The sequence below is a fragment of the Sphaeramia orbicularis genome, chromosome 8, assembly GCF_902148855.1.
Source record: "Sphaeramia orbicularis chromosome 8, fSphaOr1.1, whole genome shotgun sequence".
In the NCBI taxonomy this organism is placed as follows: Eukaryota; Metazoa; Chordata; class Actinopteri; order Kurtiformes; family Apogonidae; genus Sphaeramia; species Sphaeramia orbicularis.
In genome coordinates this window covers 12,278,219-12,303,064 of record NC_043964.1, presented here as the reverse complement: position 1 = coordinate 12,303,064, position 24,846 = coordinate 12,278,219, and the positions used below count along the sequence as shown (strand labels likewise).

Here is a 24,846-nt window from a genome sequence, read left to right as displayed (position 1 = left end):
ATGGTTACTTTTGGCTTGCAAACCACCATGATGACTGATTCCTAATTTCAATATAAATTGTCAGGTTGGAACAGGTGGAACTGAGTCGACTAACATTCCTTTCTTTACAGTTTGGACATTTAACAGACACATTTAAACACAATCCAGTGAACAAGTTTATGGCAATATGACTTAAGACCTACCATATTAAATTTAAAACCTTTTAAAAGACTTTTTTAAAAGGTATTACATGCAGATTTGTAAATTCAGGACTTTTAAGACTTTTTAAGACCCTGCGGGAACCCTGTACAAGTTAAATTTGAGACTTTTTAAAACCTTTTTAAGACTACTTGGAACAGAATTTAAAGCACTTGCAGATGCATGTCACATACTGGCAAAAAAAATTGTGACTGCTAGAGTTTAGGAAAACTCGTGTCAACCAGGTCAAGAATGATCTTTTCTCCAACCAGGCCTTATTAAATTTGTACTTCCACATGGTTACTTTTCCCTTGCGAACCGTCGCAATATTTAGTTCTTAATCACCTCGGCCGAGGGGTTTGTCTGCTAGCCAGCTAAAATTTGCTTAGAGGTCTTATTTCTGTCTTTGTGCAGAAGAAATCAATATAAGAGAATCCCTAAAGGAACTTTGTGTTGGTAAATGCAAGTTCTGCAGATTTACAGGATTTCAGTTCTGTTACATGTTGATGGTCATATGAACTATGTTTTCAGCTCAAAAATGTCCAATTTCATCACAATTAATGCTATATTTTCATGTCACAAATGGCCAAGTTATATTTGAACTGAATTTACCTGAAAAACAAATATTCTATTCTTTTAGATTCCTCATTTTTTCTTACAAGATTCTATCCTACAAATCACGTTTTATTTTTACAGGTTGCAATATGGAGTATGGTGCTGATCCGTCCTGCTTATGTTATGCCAATACATACATGAAGAATGTCACATGTCACTTTTGAAATCAACAGTTTTCTAATAATAAGCATTTTTATAGAGAAATAACAGTTCTATATTGTTATTTACTCTTTAGTATGATGATAACCTATACAATAAATGATTCTGATCCTAGTTTTTGCACAGGGATCATCTGTGGAAACGGTGACATGGCTGCTGAGCATCAGTATGATGGGATCTAGAACAACCATGTCACATCCGTCCACTGACACATTTTGTGTTTTTGTGTCAGCTGTTATTGTTTTAGATCCACAATACTAACATTTATGAATAAGAGGAGAATTAGCAATAGTAAATATATAAGTTTATTCCTAATAAAGTACTGGTACTGACCAGATCATCATGGGTAATGTCACGTCCGTCTACCAGCAAAAGTTTTCACATACACGAGCTTTTCAAAATCCAATATTTCTGAAAATATAGCTTCCACTGTCAAATAATATCAGTAGTCTGTGCACAAATGTATTAGCATTATTCTATGCATTTCTTACAACTTTTTTTTTTTTTTTGACAAAAATGGCCACTCATTTGACCCCCTAAGTAAATTTTTGCTGTAGCAAGATAACTCAAAAAGTTATGGAAGGATTTTGATGAAATTTTCAGGAAATGTTGACACTGACACAAGGAATAAATGATTACATTTTGGTGGGACTGATCTGCCTTGGCGGAGGTCTGTGCTCTCCGAGTGCTTTTCTAACTTCAGTATAAATTGTCAGGTTGGAACAGGCGGAACTGAGTCGACTAAAGTTACTTTCTTTACAGTTTAGACATTTAACAGACACATTTCAAAACAATACAGCAAACAAGTTTACGGCAACATAACTTAACACCTACCATATTAAATTTAAAACTTTTTAGGGACTTTTGTTATAGTATTAAATGCAGATTGTAAATTCACGACTATTTAAAACCCTGCAGTGTTTTTGTGTTGCATGGGAACAGATCTGTTTGTGAGACCTGGAGGTGACCCTGTTGAAGTTGACCAGCGCTATCAAGTTTACTGAAGTATATCTGATTACCTGACCCCTGCTGACACTCTAAGCGATTTCATTGTCTACTTAAACATTATACATATTTCAGGAAGACAGAGCGGTGAGAAGAAACAAAACACACTAGTGAGATAAAAGAACATCTCAGGGGATTTACGGCTTCGTTTCACTGCATTTTAACAACACCTTGAATCCAAAATTGAAAACTTTCCAGCTGGGTCGTGTTTAAGAAGCACCAAGCAGAGGGAAAACTGCCATGTCAAATGTTATTATTGCATTATAACCAGACAATGACAACAGTGTATCATACAAAGCCATCAAAATAAGGTGTTCTTCTCAGTGTTAGTGTTCTAGCATCATTTTTCATTACATAATCCACTTAGATATTCAGTAACTCTGAGGACAAACAAAAACAGGAAGTACTGCAAAATAGATTCATACATTTTGGATATAATGTGAGGATACTGAGGAGGTAACACCGAAAGTATCTTGAAGACGTGTTTACCTATGCCGAGTTATAGTTGCATAAAGAAATTTGACTTTTTCCTCTTTATGGACGAAAGCAGTCACTGTGACACATGATGGAAGTAGTTTGGTATCGTTCTTCTCTTCGATGACAGTATACTTGACTTTTGAGCACCATGCACCACAATGCATACTTAAAAAAAAAAAACATATAAAATGCATAAAATGGAAAAAAAAAGGCATTTTTGTTTTCAGACCCATGATCTACTACGCCATGTTAACACTTTCTATTCTTTAATACTGCTCAGTAACAGCAAGTGGTTCCGACACAAGCTCAATTCTTCATCTGTTACAGCTTCTTTTTAAAATAGACATCACATCACTTTATATAAAAACACTAGCCATAAAAAAAACAAAAAAAAAACAAAACAATCCACTAACCTGGAACCAATCTCCTTCTCATTCTCATACAATGACCTGCAATAAAAGTAAATTAACACTGATTTTCTGTAACACTGTTGAATGTATGAAAGTAAAACTGGAACGTGCTGCCAATATTACAGCATGAACGTTATGCGTGTTAATGGTGAACAAACACCACTAATCTTTTAGTCTGTGAGCTACACTTCAATATAACCCCTTGCAAAACCACATATTTTCACTTCATTTTTTCCCAAACCAAAAAAAAAAAAAAATAATAATAATAATAAAAATAAACCATAAAAGACCAGCAGAATTCATTATGAAGATAAAAATATATCAGCACATGCTTGTAAAACTGGTCCGTAACAGTAACATCGAGTATTTCAGGACGACACTGTATTTCGGGGAGGTTGAAGCTGAGGTGGACGCCGTACTGTGCGATTACTGTGCTGTTCGCCACGTGAGGTACGGTGCAATCTCTGCCGACTTCGTTTGTTGGTTTTACAGCGCAGTGCTACACAGTGCAACGTGGAAAAATATCACATTTTAAGTATCAAAGATCTACTTAGTGTTAGCCGTTTTCTTTCATTGCTCCCATATTAGATGCATGTTCCGCTGCCAGAAAAACTACAACAATGACATGCAGGTTCGTGGTGAAAAGGAATGCGCGTCGGTGTGCTCGTAGTTTCTGGGGAAAAAAAAAAAAAAAAAGCCGGAAGACAAAATAAAAGCACTTCGGAAGTCATCACAATAGCCTTCTTCTCCCATATACTGGCAATATCAGCTTTGTCTAGGCAGTGCTTCCCAAAAGGATACACTCTAAATTAAAAGTAGTAGGAGTAAACACTAAAAGAAAAACAAACTCATGACGGTAGTGTAGAGTTTCCTAGTAGTGCCAAATGTTGTGGGTGTAACGCACACGCACACACACACAGGTTGTTCTGCTTCATTAGTGACTTGAGGTTAGACCCGGCCAACCTTCGCATCACCGATGGCGCCCCAGACGTCAAAAACAAACTCGTCGGGGAAGGCAAAGTCTCCCAGGGTTTCGTCTAAAGCCTCGGCGAACTCGTCTGGGTTCTTTTTGTCCTTTCCCAGCTCCACCATGGTAGCCGCTGATGAGACAGAGATGTCAGAGAAGGTTAATGGAGAACATCAGTGTTGTGCAAGTTACTTCCAAACTGTAATACGCTGCAGAGTACTTGTTACTGTTATTTAAAAGTAATCCCATACCTTACAATATTACAAAAGATCACTGTGTGGATGCAAAACAACTTTCTCCAGCTAAATTCAGACAAGATTGAAGTCATTGTCTTTGGCCCACAAAAATCCACAGAAAGTGTCATCAGTCATCTGGAAACTGTTACTCTAAAACAGGGGTGTCAAACTCATTTTAGTTCAGGGGCCGTATTCAGCTACATTTGATCTGCAGTGGGCCGGAGCAGAAAAATAATAACCTAATAACCTATAAATAATGACAACTCCAAATTTTTGTCTTTGTTTTAGTGTAAAAAAAAAACAAAAACCCCATTGAATTATGAAATACTTACTTTCATAAACTATCAAAAAAAAAAAAACCCTGAAAAAACTGAAATTAAAATTAAAAAACGTAAGAAAATTTAGTGCAATTTTAACAATATTATTCCTCAACTTATCATTTCTACATATGCATGATAGATCAGATCTACAAAGACACTAAACACTGAGGAACAGGCAGAAAAATTGTTAAAATTGTGCTTAATTTTCTTTAGACATTTCAGGTTGTTCATATTTGTTCAGGTTATTCACATTTTATTGTTACAGGATAGTTTGTAAATGTAAATATTTTCATAATTTAATATTATTTTTTGCACTAAAACACAGAAAAAATTAGGTTGTTAATTCTAGATTTTTTTGGCTTAATTCAAGATTTTTTTTTTTAACTTAGTTGAAGATTTCATTTTGCTTAATTCAAGATATTTTGCTAAATTTGAGATTTTTTTTGGCTTAATTGAAGATTTTTTTTTTTTTTTGTTTTTGCTTAATTCAAGATTTTTTCCTTAATTCAAGCTAAAAATTTTTTTGCTTAATTCAGTTCAAGACTGTGGAATTTTTGCACTTGGCAAAAACATCCCAGGGGCCGAACTGGACCCTTCGGTGGGCTGCATTTGGCCCCTGGGCCGCATGTTTGACACCCCTGCTCTAAAAGCTAAAACTCAGGTTAGAAATCTAGGGGTAATAATGGACTCAGACCTAAACTTTAACAGCCACATTAAATCAATTCCATCATCAGCCTTTCACCATCTCAAAAACATTGCCAGAATCAAAGGTTTACTGTCTAAACCAGACTTAGACAGACTTATCCACGCATTTATCTCTAGCAGGTTAGACTACTGTAACGGCCTTCTCACTGGACTCTCTAAACCAGCTGTAGGACAGCTGCAGTCCATCCAGAACGCTGCTGCTCGAGTCCTGACTAGAACCAGTAAATACGACCATATTAGTCCTGTACTTAGATCTGCGCACTGGCTTCCTGTGGCTCAGAGAATAGACTTAAAAACAGCTCTGCTCGTTTATAAGTGTCTCCATGGTCTAGCACCAAAGTACATCTGTGATATGTTGGTCCCATATGAACCATCTTGGAACCTCATGGACTGGTCTTTTGCTGGTGCCCAGAGTCAGGACTAAACACAGTGAAGCTGTGTTTCAGTTCTATGCAGCTAAACTCTGGAACAGTCTTCCCGATGACATCAGACAGACCTCTACTGTGACAGTGTTTCAGTCCAGGCTGAAAACAGCTTTGTTCAACTGTGCATAGAACAACTGAAAGGCTTCTATCTGCACTCTGACCTTTTACTTTGTTTTAATTGATTATTATTAATGTTTTATTGATTATGTTTTAATTGTAATTGTGTGTTTTTAATCTGTCTCTTTTCCATTTTTGTAAAGCACTGTGAATTGCCCTGTGTACGAATTGTGCTATACAAATAAATCTGCCTTGCCTATGACTGTCTCAGAACTGTAATCCGTTACATGACTCCTGTGTTACTTTGAGTTACATACAGACTCTTGTCATAAATGGCACATGAACAGTAGAAAACCCCCCATTACAAAAAGATAGGAGAGCCTTGGGATGCATAAATTTGCACCCTGAAGTACATGTGGACGTATAGCTCAGTAAGTAACAATCTATTATGTTCGAATCCAAGCAGAAACACTTGCATTTTTTTCAATATTTCACATGTTCAAACAGGGGGCGGGGCCGAGGACACCGGTAGATAAATCCACAATCGATAAAGAATTCTAGCTAGTCACAGAAACGTTAGATTACCTTGTCATTGCTGCTCACAGGGATCATGCTAATGCTAACTAGCTTCTATAAAGCAGGGCTAGGGTTAGTAATGAGCATACGTTCATGTCGTGAATCACCCATTGGCTGAACACCAACACGAAATAGAACTGTAAACATGCATTTTTGATTCCTTAAGGTTTAATGGTCTTGTTGTTGTTGTTTTTTTTAAATTTGAGCAATTAAATATTAAATTATGGGCGAAAAGTGTGTTGTAATGCAAGCACTATTGAACATGTACCAAAATAGATAAATCCACAATCTTGACATCACTGCCTGACTGTGATGACTGAGCCCCCCCCCCCCCCCCCCCCCGCTTTTTTCCTTTTTTTCTTATTTTTGAATTCATTTTTACTTTACTTATCACAATATTTTCTATAATTTATGTAATTGTTGTATGTACTCTGTACTGTTCACATGTTAGTATTAGATTTGCATTAGGAATTGTCTTCTTTCTGGTAGGGTGGGATTGTGGGAGGGGACAAAAAAAAAAGAAAGAATGGAAGTCTTCTGTGTCACATCCCCTTGTCATATTGTTGCCAGTGAAATTGCCTCCAATAAAGAAAGTCAATAATTTTTTTTTTTTTTAAATCTGCAATCGATAAAGAATTCTAACTAGTCATAGAAACGTTAGCTTGTCTTGTCATTGCTGATCACAGGGATCATGCTAATGCTAACTAGCTTCTGTAAAGCAGGGTTAGGGTTAGTAATGAGCATACGTCCATGTCTGTATGTACTGCCTTCTGTCATCTTCACCCATTGGCTGAACACCAACAGGAAATCAAACTTTCCTGATACATTTTTGATTTTTTGAAGTTTTGTGGTCTTGTTTTTTTTTTTTTATTTTTATTTTTTTTATTTGACCAATTAAATTATGGGCAAAAAGTGTGCTGTAACGCAAGCACTATTGAACATGTATCAAGTAAAACTGATTAGTAATACCTTCCACTACTGCGTTTCAGCAAAAAGTAATCAGTTACTATAATGTATTACTTTTGTAACATGTTACTCCCCACACTGAATATTATTAGGGATGTGTACCGGTTAAAACAAAAGTGAGGTGGAGTTCACGCTTACCCAGTTCACTGTCTCTGATGCCCATGTAGCTCTCAAGTAGGTCATCTACTTTTTCAATGGCTTTTTCCTCAAACGCAGATGGCTGTGTGGAAAAAAAACAAAAAACAAAGAGGAAAATCAAACAGAGTCAGTCAATGCAGCCACATTAGTCCCCAGGAGCTGTGGAAGCCCACTCACCAGTTCCTCCACAGTGGCAGGGCCTTTCGAACGCAGCCGCAGAGTCCCCCTACCGGTCCCCAGCTGGACCCCCGACGCCGACCTGGACCCTCCAGACCGCTGGCTGATCATATCTGCACACACACATTTTATTTCTATCTTACTACAAATTATCTGACTAGTAGTGCTTTAAATGTGAGTCAATGACAAACAGTTCATTGAGTCTAACATTACAGTGAATAAAACTGCCCCAAATTAAAGTAAATGACCTAAGATACAATGTCAATATGAGCATCTATGTTAGTGATTTAGGCTTTTGTCTCTTAACCTTATGAGTAATACTTTAGATGATAAACTATAAATATATACAAATCAGAATAACAAAATACTCAAATTAAACAACATAAAATCCAGATTTTATGACCTTATGTGCCATTACTTATCGGGAACAGCGTGCACATAAAGCCTAACATTGCTTAATATTTACTTCTGGGACAATTTAGCTTTTAACTTTTTAATTGTCATATTTTACTTTTTGCTTCCCATCTTGTTTCAACTGATTCATTTGACTTATACCTTAACTGCTTCAATTATTTTTTATGTTTTTTAACAACTTTACTAAATTGCTTTGTATTTTTATGTCATTTATCCAAGTTGTTGTAAGTCTTTCAATTATTCTTCAAGTTTTATTGTTTGCTAAATTAGCATTTTATTGCTTTTATCACTATGGTTTCTTGTCTTTATTGTAAATGAATTCTTGACTTCAATATATTCTTAGATTACTCAAAGCCTGAATGAAGGTAACATGTCCAGTATTTAGTAAATGTCCTTCTCAGGGATTATGGGGCTGAATTGTTTGATAATGTATATGATGAACGAGTAAACGTGACTCAGTGGTTTCAGTTTTCTCTGCCCACACTTACCGAAGGCCTTGAGAGGCTCCACCAGCTTGATGGTAAATTCCTTGCCTTTTGGCAGCTCCTTCAGCATCTTGGCAACCTCGTAGTGTCGACAGCCAATCAAGCGATGGCCATTGATCGACTCGATCATATCGCCCACATTGATGACCTGAATCTGGTGTATAATGCTCCCCTCACGAATTCTCTGGAAAAAAAAACAGCACAATACTTTATCAAATATGCTGTACATGCATTCTATATTTTAGTCAGCAGCTAATCCTTAATTTATTCTGGAGTAATGCCCTGTCCTGTGGATCCTTGAGCCAACAGATCAATTTTCAGAGCTATTTTAACATTACTTACTTTGATGAAGGCGTAGCCAGCTCCATTATCTGTGATTGTCAGCCCCAGCGCATCCTCCCCTTTGTATATCTCGATTTCCTTTTTCTGGCCTTTTATGTGAGCAAAAATAAAGTCCTCAAGCCCGATCTGACCTCCTAACAGTTTGTCCATATCCACCTTGTGAGTGTTCAGTGTGCAAAACATGACCTGCGGACGTAGATATAATGTTAAGTGAGATCTGCTGTAACACTTACAAACCAACATTTCCTCCTACTCATCACAGTCTGCAGAATTAGCTCACCTCAGATGGCGGTATCCCAAAGGCTTCGCCAATCTTGGCATAAAGCTCCCGGACGTTACTGAAGCCCTCGATGCGGCCAGTGGGGCTGCCATGAGCGAGCTGGGTGTGGAAGATGAGGCGAGGCCGCATGCTGCTGGGTGGAGGAGGCAGACCTTCGGAGGTGGCGCCTTCGCCCAGCCCGACAACACCTCCATCTAGTCCATCCATACCTGGCACATTCAGACCAGCACGGATGGGCTCTGCCTCCTCGTTCTCGACTAACGGGGACGCCTTCTTCCTTCTTCCCAGACCCAGAGGCATAGTAGGGAGAGCACAGAGTGTGGAGGGGGAGGAGGAGGAGGCTGCTCAGGGGAGTTTTGTTAAAATTCAGGCCAACATACAGCTTTTTAGAAAATCAGCTGGAGGTCTGATGGATGTCTGTGCAAGAATAATAGTGGAGTACTCCCAACTGACTTAAAAGCTGTCTTAACCAGACACAGTATGGATTTACAAATCCACACATCAGAGCAGCTCACATTGCTGGATCTGACAAGTCCAGCAGCCTGAAATGGAAGGTCTGGATCTGGAAAACAGAGAAATAAACTCATCAGATTTCAAAATTTAAAAAAAAATATCAAAGTTTATTTCTATAGCACTTAACAACAACACAACGAAGCCCAAAGTGCTCTACATCCAAAAGTATGATCAAACTATAAGATAAAAAAAAAACCCATGTCAATCAAGCACCATAAATATGCACAAAACAACAGGACACAACAAACATTGATAAAAGAGACCACAGATTCAAACCTAATAGTGTCTCAGTGCTAAGAGTTAAAAGCCAGTCTAATCAGGTGAGTCTTCAACCTGGACCTGAACAGGGGCAAGTCAGTGAGGACTCGCAAGTCAGATTTGCACATAGATTCTAAATACCAGCTACCATTCAATAAAGTAGTGTATTATTCTGGTTAGATTAGAAATATTAGACTTTTCATTGTTAATGTGACTGTCTTAGACCTTTACATTGCCTTTACGTGTTACACTTAAATCACTGTTTCACTTTATATCACTGTCGACCACTTTATATCAGGTCTGCTGAGAGTCTGAGTTCTTTTAAGTCAAGGTTAAAGACTCACCTGTTCACTGCTGCTTTTGACTAAACAGGTTTTGACTTTTTGAATTTTATATTCTCTTTTGAAACTCTGCACTGCAACTCTTACTTTAATATGTGTGTTTTCATATTTTAGGACTTTCTGTGTTGTTTTCTTACTTGCTGTTTATAATCACTTTTTACATGTTTCTTTTATAATGTTTTAAATGTGTTTCTATTTCCCTGTCGTTGTATTTCAGTGTCCTGTGTGAAGCACCTTGAATTGCCTTGTTGCTGAAATGTGCTATACAAATAAACTTACCTTGCCCTGAAATGTGTAAATACAATCAGAAGTCTTTATTTACAGTATTGTACAGGAAGCTCTTTTAGAGGTAGTTTTCTAGCAAATGTTTTTTAGAGTATATTTACTAACCTTAATGTCACCTGGTTACTACTCTACTGTTTTGTTTGTTTTTTGTCTTCTTGTGCTGTATGCAAAGCTGCTGAATACTTGAATTTCCCTCAGGATCAATAATCTATCTATCTATCTATCTATCTATCTATCTGCTTCAACTGTCAACACATAACATGATGCTAATGTTAGCTGCTAAAGCATGTATATCACATTTAACCAAACATTACAAACAATGGCAACATCGTAGCTACAGCTCCTTAACACACAGCTAAACGGGGATAAATCTGTGCTTCGTTGAGTTAATTCGTTGCTTCACTATGTCGTAAGAGCTGCTGTTTGTTAGCTAGCTGCAGTCTGCTCGCTGAATGTGGACAGAGGAGTAAACATGGCAGGCCAGTCATTCTTACCGGAGCTGGACTTTTAGCCAACTGTCGTTAGCTCTTCTTGCTAGCTTAGCCGGCTAACGGTGTCTCTGGAAGATGTGGGAAAAAATAGCGTTACACGGGTAGAGAAAGCCGAATACGTTTTTTGTCCACGCTGTAGGAGGAGTGTGTGTGTGTGGGTGTGTGTGGCCGGTGAGTGTTGTAAGGTGAGTCCGGTCCCGTGTGTCGGTATGCGGCGGTGGATGAGCTCTAACAGGCAGCAGGGGTGGACCGACGATGCCTTCAGGGTACCTCGTACACTTTAGCATCAACGTCAAAACACTGTCGTTGTTATTATTATTATTATTACTACACGAAGCCGTTTTAAACAACTTAGCCACATATATTTAACATCGGAATAATCTCGACATAAAATAAGATCGCATACGATGTATAAATGCGATGTTTTGTGTTCCTTTTAGTTTAATGATGCTCTTGTGACAGTAGCGGATACTCTTCTAATCGTATGCATTTGAATATAACATCATTCCACGGTAATTACAACACAAAGTTTTTATTGAGTATTATTTTGTACTTGGACAAAAAAAGAGGCGCAATGTTTTGTTAGTGTCGTTATTATTACTATTATTTTTATTATTTTATTTTAAAGTTTACAGCGGAACTCTTCGGACACTAGATGGAGTTGTGAGCACAGTACAATCACGAGTGCTCACTGCCCCCTAGTGGCCACAGGCTGGAACTGTAACACTGCATCATTTCAGAATCAGATTTTTATTTATTTATTTATTTATTTATTTATTTACACAAAATAAAAACAGCAATGGAAAAAACAACAACATTCAAACAAGTAACAAAATTGTGCAGGAGAGGTTAGAAGACAAAAAAGAAGGCTTATATGAATACTTCCCCCGAAATGAACAGTACACAAAAAAAAAAAAGAATTAAAAAATACAATATAACTGAAATAATAAACTAAAGTAAAAACAATAGAAATGTAATCCACATTACAAATCATCAAATACAAATCAAGTGATATACAGCCTTATATTTTTTCATGAATTAAAGCCCTTTTCAGATGCTTTTTAAACAATGATAAAGTAGATGTTGATTGAAGTTCAGGTCTTAGATTATTCCACAGATTTGGTCCACGATATTTCAGAGAATACTGACAGACTGAAAAAGACAGACAGACTGAAAATTTTTTATTGCCAAGTAATTTTTTTTACATTACAAGGAATTTGTCTCGGTTCTGTTGGTGCAAACAGTTAAAAGAAGCAGATATCAAAAATGAAAATAATCATAAGAATGTAGAATGTATCTAAAACAGAAAAAACTCCAGAAAAAGTGACTTTTTCAGTCAAATCTATCATTAACTGAACATAAACAAAGTGTGTCCGTCCACTGTCATTGATCCAACTTCATGGGTTTTACTGGTGAATTAATGTTGATGACAGTGTTTCCACGGTAACTACGGTGCCTCTGAACGTCCAAATGGGTCATATCTGATGACCATGAAAGGATTATTAACTGCATTTTACACCAATTATTTCCATGTATTGATGGAATTAGTGGATCAGCAGGTATTAAACAGTTCAATAGATCAGTAGATGGTTTTGGTTGCCGGTGGCTTTTTGGGTCTTTATGGGTTAAAATGCAGGACTAGGAGGTGTAGATGATCCTACATACTCACCATCATCTGTTTACACCAGTCTGATGATTCATTCATATTGAGTTGAAAAAGTTAGCTTCCCCTGGTAGCAGTAAGTTTCATCTGTATCTGTAATCACAGTGCTGTTTTATCAAGTTTATTAAGTTTTAATAATGATGTGCAGAGTTCACCTGTTAACCCTGTAAAGTCTGAACCATTAAATCACTGACAAAATTCCAGTTCTTTGAAACTGGAAACTTCATTGGTTCTTCTAAACAACCCCCCCCCCCAAAAATTTTTTTTTTCAAATATCAATTTCCATGTATGAGTTTCCATTTTGTATCATATTTGATACATCAGGTCTCAATGCTGTAATATTATTATTTTTGAACAAACAAAAACATAATATAACACAAACACATCTAACAAATTGGTAATTCCTTTTCAAAATTGTCAAAGTTCTTCCTCCTTCCTCATTAATGTCAGTCTTGTAGTGTCACTGGAAAGGCCTCTGGTGAATGAATTCCTCCCCCTGGTGGATTATCTGTGTTTTTCAACCTTGGGGTCGGGACCCCACGTGGGGTCGCCTGAAATTTCTAATAACTGATAAACAAAATGACAATATTTATTAATAAACAATATATGTTGAGTTGACAGAGACAATCCCAATCCATAAAAGACATGACAAACTGAAGCTGAAACTGAAGCACTCTGGTTCTGTTTATCTGTCAAATGTTCATTGTGGTCAGTTTCAGATGCTGCAGCTCTTTCATAATTCATAGTTTGAGTTCTTGTTTGTTCAGTATTAATTGTCAGCCTTGTAAATCCAAGCTGGACTGACTGTACATATCCTGACCAAGGAAAATAAAATTCTCACTTTGTGCAGTAATCTACACCTGGCTTTTCTGCCTCTGTCCATAATGATATACATTATATAGACTAAATGTCATCTAAAATTAACATTTATTTGCAATACAGTATAGCAAACTATTACGTGATCAAAAATAAATAAATTTTAGCAAAAAAATGTCTGGGGTCGCCAGAAATTTGTGATGTTAAAATGGGGTCATGAGCCAAAAAAGGTTGGGAACCATTGGTCTATTGCATGTATCTAATTGTATACATCAGGTTTTTCAAGAAAAAAAGTATCACACTGATCATGTAGAGCACATGTGCCAAACTTGTGGCCCAGGGGCCAAATCCGGCCCGCCAAAGGGTCCAGTCTGGCCCTTGGGATGGATTTGTGAAATGCAAAAATTACACTAAGAGGTTAACAATTCTTTTAGTTCAGGTTCCACATTCAGACCAATTCAATCTCAAGTGGGTCAGACCAGTAAAATACTATCATAATAACATATAAATAATGACAACTCCAAATGTTTCTCTTTATTTTAGTGTAAATACATGAAAATATTTACATTTACAAATTAAAATTCCACAAAAAATGTGAATAACCTGAACAAATATGAACTACCTGAAATGTCTTAAGAGAAGTAAGGACAATTTTAACAATATTCTGTCTGTTATTAAATGTTTTGTGCATTTGTAGATCCACTGTGATCTGTAAGTTATAATGTACATGTGTAAATGATAAACTGACGCAGAATATTGTTAAAATTACACTTATTTTTTCAGTTTGTTCATATTATTCACATCTTTTGAAAGGATAGTTTGTAGATGTAAACCTTTTCATAACGTAAATTTACTTTTTTCACTCTAAAACATAGAAAAAACTTTGGAGTTGACATTTTTTCTATATTATGTTATTTTACTGGTTTGGCCCACTTCAGATCAAATGTAGCTGAATGTGCCCCCTGAACTAAAATGAGTTTAACACCCCTGATGTAAAGGGCTTCAAAACTCATGTGTCAAATGTGATACGTTTGATGTTATAGGGTTAAATTTTGCCTAATATGGAAGTTAAAGAGATAATAAATGATAAACTCTAGTGGAGAACACATTGGACTCTAGATCTGACAGTGTTGCTTGTTTTGGTTGTATATTGAAATGTTTCATGTACATATTTTCTTATACAAACCATGTAAATAAGCATCATGGAAGTACAGTGGGTGTTTTTAGTGAACACATTTACTTACTTGATGCTGTTGTAAATACCTAAAAAGATATGAGTCGTCATGTATAACATTTATAACCATTTAGTTTGCCAGTCTCTTTAATGTGGAAATGCAAATCAACACAGCATAAGAAAGATTTATTACAAATTTCCATGCCATTATCAATTCATAATAAAAATTAAAGTTAATTTTCAACCTGAGGAATTTCAAAACAACATAAACAAGAGGTGGAACAAAATAATGCTTACACCTTTTTCCCTTTAAAAAGGAAAAGAAAAATAAATTTCCTTTTTTTAAAAACAAAAAAGGCTAAACATTAAAGAGATTACACATCTCTACATTCATGTCATACAACATGTTTGTGTCAATTCGAAACGTAAAACTCCAGCGGGAGCAGGATGAAACGGCAAAATGACCGTCGACTTTACGTCACCGATCAGTCAAAATGCTTTAAATGTGCAAATAAAACCGAGTTCATCCTGGATTCCTTCTGAAATGTTCGACTACGTATTTCATCTAAAGGGAAATACTTGACGGCGTGCATTTTCAGGAGACTAATTAAAAAAAAAAAAAAAAAGTCAGGGTGAAAGTTCTCTTCACAGCTCAGATACCAGACAAATGCACCACACGAAAACCATGTCAAGAAAAAAAAAAAAGAAACAAATACTGGCTTTAGAGTTAAAACCCCGTCAAAAAGACAGATTAATAATAAATGAGGACAAAGTGAAATATATGTGTGTTTATGCATCCTCAAGTTAGACCAATAAGTAGAAAGGTTAAGATTTTAATAGTTTGTCGGTCTCACACATGACGGAAACAAACACACATGCTCTCAACACCATTAGACACACGTATAATTACACAGAGGGGAGTTATTTGGCACAAAAAGTCACCCCATAAATATTTTACATAAGGTGTGTGTGTTCTTGGATAAACGAGATAAGATGGAAGTAAACATTTTTGCAAGATGTGCCGTGTTTACCACCTGACTTTACTCCTAGTATCAATCATAACACTCAGGATTTTAATGCATATCTTATTATTTTTTTCTACATAGTTAGACGTGAAATTGTAAAAGAGGAGTGGGATGTACCGACTGACGAAGCGGAGGCGATAGCAAACACACACACACACACACAGATGAAGAAACTACGGCTACGTTCAGACAGCAGGTCTTTATGAGCGATTTGGATTTTTCGGTGAAATCTAATTCTTTTGCACATTAAATGCGACTTCTATCAGTTTTGAATTTGAACTGAATGTGACCCTGAAGTGACCCACATGCGCAAAACAGGTTGACAGCATAATATGTAACCACATATGTTTACGGAAGTATGTCTTTCCTGCCGATCCACCTCCTGGGCTGCAGAATTGCGACATTTGTCAAATTTCAATGAAGTAAAAAAAGAGCGGCACAATATATCGTCATCGCGATGTACGTGTGCGCAATAGTCACACTGCAGGTAGGAGGTAAATGAACTCCACGTGTTCTCATCTAATTTCAAGCGATCCACCAATCACAATTGTTCTTAATCAGTTTGGAGTGAGTTGCTGGTAACGACACTGAAAAAACATGAGCAACGACCGAGAGAAAATCACCGAAAACGAAGACTTGGTGCCAAAAATAATTAATATGTCTGTTTCTGTTTTTATCTGCTGCATGTAAAGTGTCTTTGAGTTATATGAAAAGCGCTATACAAATAAAATGTATTATTATTATTATTATTATTATTATTATTATTAATAAAAAGAAAAGCACTGTCAGTTATCTGGAATTATTTCGGCTACAACAAGGATGATATTGAAACGTGTTCTGTGTCAACAGTGCCTTCCATCAACTGCCACATGCAGGGTTTAAAAAAAAAAATAATATTGCAATGTCAGTTTTTTCCAGTATCGTGCAGCCCGAACGTAAAGGTCGGATAAATGCGACCTGGCCGTTCAGACTGAAGTCGCATTGCAAAATACCAGATGCATATCAGATTTAGGACCACATACGAAAGTGGTCTGGGTCGGATTTTTGCTGTTTAAACTGTCTATTTAACAGATCGGATCCAGGTCACATATGGGCCAAAAAAAAAAAAAAAATTCGGATTTTGGTGACATCTGCCTGCAGTCTGAACGTAGCCTAAGTGTTACAAGTCCCACCGATAGAAAGGTATCTCAGATTCAGGATTTTTTTTTTGTAGATAATGAAGAGTAGTGGTGAAATTACAGTATTCACAGTTTGTTTAGAACGTCACACTGGCTAAAAACAGCTGAGTTCATTCAATTAATCAGGGGTTTTCTTTCAAAAAAAAAAAAAAAAGAAAAAACACAAAAAATGCCTAAAATCACAAGACTGAGTATTCCTCTGAAGACCTTTGGAGCTCAACAGGAAGTCAAATTCAACCTGTTTACATCTCACACTAAATGAACTGTGTATGTGTTTCTCTAGTTAGATATTGCATATAGTTTCAGTAAAGAAAGAGTATTTCTGAATTATGTTTTGTCTTCAGTTCAAAAAAAAAAAAAAAATCAGTTAAAACAGTAAATCACCCATTTCCATAAGAGGATAAGGGCTAACAGAAAAAACATTAAGGTCCATTATATTTTTCCATTATTATTGTGAGTTTAAAGTCAGACTTCTGAGTTTAAAGTCAAATTCTGAGGAAAAAAGTCAGAATTGTGAGTTAAAAGTCAGAATTCTGTTTTTTTTCTCAGAATTCTGACTATGAACTCAGAATTTTGCCTTTTTAAAAAAAAAAAAATAAATAAAAATAATTTTAAAAAATATATTGGACCTTAATTGTTTTTTGGTTTTTTTTTCAGTGGCCTTAATCCTCTTATATACCCATTACACTGAGACAAAAAAAAAGAAAAAAAAAAATAGACAATGATTTAAGGTTCAGGTCATATTGTTCAGCTCTAAATCCAAACATGTCATCTCAGCTCCATGTTTCTGGTGGTAATTTCAACTGCCAGTCTTCATATCTTCAAAATCTGCCCTGATTCCAGGTGCATCTAAGAAAAACCCACTCTTACTCGTTCACATGCGGTTATAGTTGGTGCTGATACGCTGGAGCAGATCAGCTTATCTCTGTTTCATCTCTCAGTTTTCTCTAAATGTGATCAGATTCTCGTCTTTTAAAACTAATGTAGATGGAGCTACATTCAAGCGTGTGTGACTTCACCTGAGGTATTGTTAATGTTTGGATGAGTGGTACCTGGGAACGGCCACATAATTACGGAACTAAAATCTGAATCTGTACAATTCAGTCAACTTGCTTAAAAACAACAAAAAAATTAAAAGTGTCCTTGCTACCGACATCATCAATACTATGTGTGACCTTTTCTATTCACGTCTTTTACTTTCTCTTTTTAAAACTGACCATGTTGTCGACTGTTAACACTGATCCTGTACCTACATTTCAGGTGTATAAATAAAAGTCGACTGTCCTGTTAATTTCCTCGTCGTAAGACACTCCTGTAGTCGTTTAAATCAGCTGAAACTCATAAACCTGCCCCGGGTCTCTGCAGTCCGACGTGTAACAGTGGAAGTGTGGATGCTTTTTAGGAGCTTTGGAGTCACGGTGGGAGAATCTGCCTGAGTGTGTCGCGGGTGTTTTGGCCCAGTTTTTCAGGGAATTTCACGGAAAAGTCCAGGATCATATCCCCTCTCTTCTCGGGGCACTTGGAGAGCGGCAGCCCCTCCCCGACGATGCGCTTCTTCATTCCAGGTCTGACGACGTCTCGGGAGGTCACAGTGATGGTCCGGCCGTCCAGCGTGGGGGCATTGACCGTGCAGCCACACAACGCCTGGTTTGAAGGCAAAAAGAAGATCATTACATGCATTCTTGTTCATATATAGTCAGATATTTTGTGTTTCTCTGCTCAACAGAAGAAAAGCAGTGGTTCTCAACCTTTTTTGGCTCGTGACCCCATTTTAACATCACAAATTTCTGGCGACCCCACACATTCTGATACACATACATTTTGATCATATAATAGTTTGCTACACTATGTTGCAAATAATCGCTAATTTTAGACGACATTTAGGCTACGTAATGTATATAATGTACCTTTTTGGTGTCTGCTTCTCAGTTTTTCTTGGAGATGTGTTAGTGGAGCCAGGTGGGCGAAGAAATCTTTCCATTCTCTGTTCAGTCTTGTTTTCTGACTGCGACCGTGTCCAGGAAGGTTGACGCGTTGTAACGCATATGGTCACATGACCAGGTCAATCAAGATATGCCCTCTCAGATATTATATCCTGCATAGGGATGTAGATTTTTATTTTCTTTTTTTGTCTTTTTTTTTTTTTTTTCTTTTTGTCTGTTCCTAAAGTTAGAACTGAACAGGGGAAAAAAGCCTTCAAATTTGCGGCTCCATTCACCTGGAACGAACTACAAAAAGACCTGAAACTTAAGGATCTGGTTTCGTTGGACACTTTTAAGAGGATGTTGTATGACTTAGAGAGGGAGACATCTGGCTGCAGATGTTTTGCCTGACGCACTTTGTCTTCATCTCATGGGCCCTTTTTGCAAAGTTAACTTTGGAAGGTTTGACTTGACTATATGTTTATGTAGTCATTTTATGTATGAAAGTCTGTGTCTGTAACTATTTGATGTACTGCTGCCCATCTTGGCCAGGACACTCTTGAAAAAGAGATTTTTAATCTCAATGGAGGTTTTCCTGGTTAAATAAAGGTAAAAAAAAAACAACTGTCGACTAATCCATTAATCATTAGTTGGTTGACCTTATTGATCGATTAACGATTAATTGATAAGCAGCGATTTTCCTGAGAACCTGAATTTCTCTTTTTATAGGGTCTATAAAAATAAAAGTTAAATATTGTTTATATACTTCATGAAAAAGCATGTCATATTCCTTAATGATTGATTTATTGTACCACTGGATACAGTACAGGCAGACATTTATGGAGTAGAACTAAATAAATTCTGCAGAGAAATTCTATAAAACAAATGGATCTGAAGAGGGGCAGTTTAGAAGAAATGGGCATTTCTGACTTTGCATCACTAGCTGACATGATGGAGCGAGATTTTAGCAGAGAGTTTTTATTCGTACTTTTTAAAAAATTTTATCAATTACTAGAAATTTCAGGCGACCCCATTTGAATTCTAGGCGACCCCACGTGGGATCGCGACCCCAAGGTTGAAAAACACTGGTATAAAGGTTTGTGTGTGAGCTTTACTTACATCTCTGAGTGATATTTTTGCAGGGTAGATTATATCCGAGCCCTCTCTTTTAAACACCGGATGAGGTTTATCTTTGACCACAAACACCACATCTGCAGGAATGTTGGTGGGAGTTTCATCTCCCTCTCGTGGAAAGGTGATCTTTGTTCCTTCCTTCCAACCTCGTTTGATATCAACTGTTAGGATCTTGTCCTCGTTGCGCATCGTGCAGCCGTCTGGATTCAGTCTCTTACGGGAAATCTTCATTTTTTTGGTGCAACCAGAGAAGACCTCCTCGAGGCTCACCTTCAGCTCGTGAACTACAGGCGGATCCTTCTTTTTTTCGTGTGCTCTGCGAGGGCCTCCAGGATGGGATTTAAAGGACCTCTGGAACCCGCCCATGCCGCCCATGCCCCCCATGCCAAAAGGAGCAAAGGGGTCGTTAATGTCCATATCCTCCTCGCCATTCTGGGTGAAGAAATGATCGAATGGGCTGCGACCGCCGAAGAACTCGGCGAAAATAGCGTGAGGGTCTCCGTGGAAGGTGTAGTTGTAGCTCGGACCGGTATGTCCTCTGCCTCCACCGCCAGGAGACCCCTTCAGTCCTGAAACAAAGCGATGAGACACAGAAGAACACACTTAGATTATCATATATTACAACAGAATTCCACAAAAATTAAACATGAAGTCACAGAAATAACACCCACTGGCAACCAAAATCATTTACTGATATAAAACATTTCATACCTTTTGATCCACTAATCCTATTAATACATGTAAATGATTGGTGTAAAATGCCGTTTGTCATCTTTTCATGGTCATCAGATATGATCCATTTGGACATTCAGGGGTGCCATAGTTACCATGGAAACACCGTCATCTTCTACAACATTGATTCACCAGTAAAATAATGATAACCCTCAACTTTAATTTGAGCTTTTACAGACATCAATCATGATCAGTAAATTAAATGTAGAAAAATAACTGATTTTCACTTAGGAATGCAAAATACTGACCATATTATCAGAATAGCTGGTCATAAATCACTTAAGAAAAGTGAAAAATAGAGGAAAAAATTATTTGGGAGCTGCCACAAAAGTAGCACTGGGTCTTTATGGTTTAAGGTAATTAAGAGTTGAGGTAAATGAACTGATTTGGCTGATTAACCTTCAACTCAACCATTTAAACGTGGACAAAAAAAACAACAAAAAACAGTGTCACTTAATGCAACATATCTCCACACACTGGACTTTTTAGTTGTAGCCTTTTACCACAATATATTTACACCAGACCTGAGACAATTTGTACAAAAATAAAAGTTAGCTTTATGCATATGAGCTGTACTTATCAATTACAACCATGATAAGGTGGCTGGATAGAACACAGCATATCTTCTACTCTGCTGGAAACCTACACTGAACACTAAAAAATGCTAAAAATGCTGAAATCTTCCTGTTACGTAACATTAACACACTCCAAGTACAAGTATGGTCATAAAATGTAAGAACACCGGACACTCAGCTGATTTCCTTATCAGCACCACAGTTTATAACAGGGTTTTCCTTTGGTTTTCAGAAGGATGCAGTTCGGTTTGAAACTCCACCATGTCTCTAGGTTTGTGGACAGCTCAAGTGCATAACTGTGGAGTCTGGAGGTGTCCATTTCAGTAAATACATATATAATTCAATATCGATTCAGATCCATTAAATGTACAAAGAGCTTATACATAAAATTTGCTCTAACACTCTGTGGAACAGCAGCAATCAGTCCATCTGGGAAAAGTCATTTTAGTGAGTTCTGGTGCTCACTACATTGATTTTATACAGATTCACTTTAGGTGATGCTCAAAAACACGTGAATGCAGCTCATGTCGGCTAAAATTTACTTAGGGGGTCAAATTAGTGGGCATTTTTGTCAAAAAAAAAAAGTTGTAAGAAATGCATAGAACTGTGTTGAAATAATGCTAATACATTTGTGCACAGACTACTGATATTATTTGACAGTGGAAGCTATATTTTCAGAAGTATTGGATTTTGAATAGCACGTGTATGTGAAAACTTTTGCTGGTGGACGGACGTGACATTACCCATGATGATCTGGTCAGTACCAGTACTTTATTAGTAATAAACTTAGACACTTACTATTGCTAATTATCCTCTGATTCATAAATGTTAGTATTGTGGATCTAAAACAATAACAGCTGACACAAAAACACAAAATGTGGCAGTGGACGGATGTGACATGGTTGTTCCGGATCCCATCATACTGATGCTCGGCAGTCATGTCACCGTTTCCACAAATGATCCCTGTGCAAAAACTAGGATCGGAATTATTTATTGTATAGTTTATCATCATACTAAAGAGTAAATAACAATATAGAATTGTTATTTCTTTATAAAAATGCTTATTATTAGAAAACTGTTGATTTAAAAAGTGACATGTGACATTCTTAATGTATGTATTTGCAAAACATAAGCAGGATGGATCAGCACCATACTCCATATTGCAACCTGTAAAAATGAAACATGTGATATGTAGTATATAATCTTGTGAGACAAATTGGGGAATCTAAAAGAATAGAATATTTGTTTTTCAGGTAAATTCAGTTGAAAGACAACTTGGCCATTTGTGACATGAAAATATAGCATTAATTGTGATGAAATTGGACATTTTTGACCTGAAAACATAGTTCATATGACCATCAACATGTTGCAACAGAACGGAAATCCTGTAAATTTGCATAACTTGCATTTACCAACACAAAGGTCCTTTGTTGATTCACTTATATTGATTTCTTATGCAAAAGACAGAAATAAGACCTCGAAGCAAATTTTAGCCAATATGCCTTATGATGGTAAGAAAAATCCTGCAAGATGACTGAAAACTTTCTCACCTCTGTGTAATTTCACCAATAAACCATTACTATCATATCATTTTCTATTAGTAATCTCTTTACATCAAAACTATATTTGCCTGTGATAAAGTAAACTTAAATATTTCTGCCCAAAGACATAAAACCTGTTCCTTTCTGAACTGGAAAAGCTGGAATTTTTATTGCACTGATAAAGCTGGGACAGACAGGCAAGAACTCGTGGTTTCTAGTAAGTTCTCCAGCTGAACCCATTGTGCACATTGTCTGGCTACTGGTGCAAGAGGATGACAGGTACAGCAACGACTTAATAATAGGATAATGCATTCGTTAATGTATATAAATATGTGAATAATACAGCAGATTCTGAATATGTCAAACACAATATTAGCTGTATTAGAATGATGTAGTTAATGTAATGTAGTAGCACATGATAGTCTGACATATGAGCTGAGGTACCTTCTTCTCCGAAACGATCATATATTTCCTTTTTCTTGGCATCACTGAGGACATCATAGGCTTCAGCAATCTCTTTAAATTTGTCTTCAGCTCCTGGGGACTTGTTCTTGTCGGGATGGTAGCGCAGGGCCTGCTTTCTGTACGCTTTCTTGATCTCATCCTCGGTAGCACCTTTGGCTATTCCCAACACTTTGTAGTAGTCTTTACCCATTACTATTAGCGGTCAGTGTGTTCTTCCGAGTCATAAAAGCATTGTTAATAGTGTGGAAGCTTCAGGCTGTGTTCAAGGCCGGACATCCAGCTGCATGTCCATTGTGTGTGTGTGTGTGTGTGTGTGTGTGTGTGTGTGTGTGTTAGATCCGCAACTCTGGCGCAGGTGTCACCGCTACGGTCAATGCTGCGGAAAACAGCGGGGCTAGCTAACACCCAACGACGGCTTCTTCTACTTGACACGTCCCGGTAATATCCACCGAGCTGAGACGAAGAGAGAGAGAGAGAGAGAGAAAAAAAAGAAACGACCTGACCTAAATGTCACGAAATACTGTTCTCATACTGTCATGTCCGTGTGTGAACGCTGAGCTATAACCCGTGGAGGAAACTTCTGGAAGACACTGAAGCTGCTGATGTTCTTCCTGTTCTTCTTCTTCTACAGCTTAAAATGGCGGTAGGAACAACTAGCTTAAAGCTACATTAGCGCCATCGATCAGACTGGCAGGATGTGACGTCATTCAGAGGCCCTGGAAAGTAAAAGTTTTCGCTTTTTTTTTTGGCTTCTCCCAAACAAATATCTGATTACCAATAAAGTTAAAGAAATATCCTTTCAACTTATACATAAATTCTATCCAGCTAAATCTTATATTAAAAATAGATTTAAGAAACATGTTGATATAAATGTAGCTTTTGTAATGTATGTCCTGAAACTGTTGTTCATTTATTTTGGCACTGCCCTACTGTTAAAACTTTTTAGCAAAAACTTTGTGATTTTATTCATAATAACATTGAAAGACATTTTATGTTGTATTGGAGGGATGTATTGTTTGGTGTATTTGAATATAGCTTGCTCAAAAGCGAACCATTATACCTGATAAATCTTTTAATTTTACTATCGAAATTCCATATTCACTGTTGTAAATACTCAGCAAAAACAAAACAAAACAAAACAAACAAACAAACAAAAAAAACATGCTTTACTGCATTTTATAACAACTTCAAACAATACATTCTCTCTATTAAGCACTCTAAAAAGCAAAAGGCAATAAGGATTGTTGAAATCTGTGCTTCCCTTGGTGTATTCATCTGAACTTTGAACTTTAACACCCCTGGTATGAGTTGGCATGCTTCTTTTTTTTTTTTTTCCTATCTTTCCTGTCCTCTTTTTCTTCACTTCTTTCTTTCTATACATGATTATAAGTAAGCACTTATAAAATATTGTTTATTGCTAATATTTTTCATATGTACATTTGATATGTAGAGAATAAGCTATTTTTGTAACAAATGTGCTGTTCCAAATTTAAAAAAAAAAAAAAAGTTTCGCTTTTTTTTTTTTTTTGTCGATTTTATGATGTGGAAGAAATATGTAACTTTTGTCAATCTGAATCTGAATCTACTTTACACTTATTCTTTTTATGTGAACATTCTTCTAATTTTTGGTCCAAAATTGAAAATTATATCATATCTAAAAGTAACAATAAAATAAATATAACATCCCAAAATGTAATTACTTATTTTAAACATGATACTAACAATCTAGAATTTATTGTAGATTTGTTCATATTATTTGGAAAATTTCATATACATAAAAACGAATATACTGAAACACTCCC

The 24,846-nt window shown here is 36.7% G+C and overlaps 3 protein-coding genes across 3 annotated transcripts in view; all 3 read right to left on the bottom strand.

Annotated features, from left to right (window-relative positions):
* Positions 1–94, bottom strand: part of LOC115423472 (E3 ubiquitin-protein ligase TRIM39-like) — an 11,994-nt gene extending 11,900 nt beyond the window's left edge. The window contains exon 1 of the mRNA XM_030140305.1: positions 1–94. This exon is cut by the window's left edge and continues 1,036 nt beyond it. The gene's annotated coding sequence lies outside the window, so the exon portion shown is untranslated.
* A 2,093-nt stretch (positions 95–2,187) lies between these two features.
* gipc1 (GIPC PDZ domain containing family, member 1) lies at positions 2,188–11,073 on the bottom strand. The gene is made up of 7 exons (XM_030141879.1): positions 10,823–11,073; positions 8,932–9,493; positions 8,652–8,837; positions 8,313–8,493; positions 7,411–7,523; positions 7,234–7,315; positions 2,188–3,943 (listed from the first exon to the last, which is right to left on the bottom strand). The coding sequence occupies exons 2-7, from the start codon at positions 9,229–9,231 to the stop codon at positions 3,792–3,794; spliced, it is 1,014 nt and encodes a 337-aa protein (XP_029997739.1). The 5' UTR covers positions 9,232–9,493; positions 10,823–11,073; the 3' UTR covers positions 2,188–3,791.
* A 6,826-nt stretch (positions 11,074–17,899) lies between these two features.
* On the bottom strand, positions 17,900–23,659 carry dnajb1a (DnaJ heat shock protein family (Hsp40) member B1a). Its single transcript, XM_030141747.1, has 3 exons — positions 23,024–23,659; positions 19,717–20,300; positions 17,900–18,319 (listed from the first exon to the last, which is right to left on the bottom strand). Exons 1-3 carry the CDS (start codon positions 23,232–23,234, stop codon positions 18,089–18,091), a joined length of 1,026 nt encoding a protein of 341 aa, XP_029997607.1. The 5' UTR covers positions 23,235–23,659; the 3' UTR covers positions 17,900–18,088.
* Between the last annotated feature and the right edge of the window lie 1,187 nt (positions 23,660–24,846).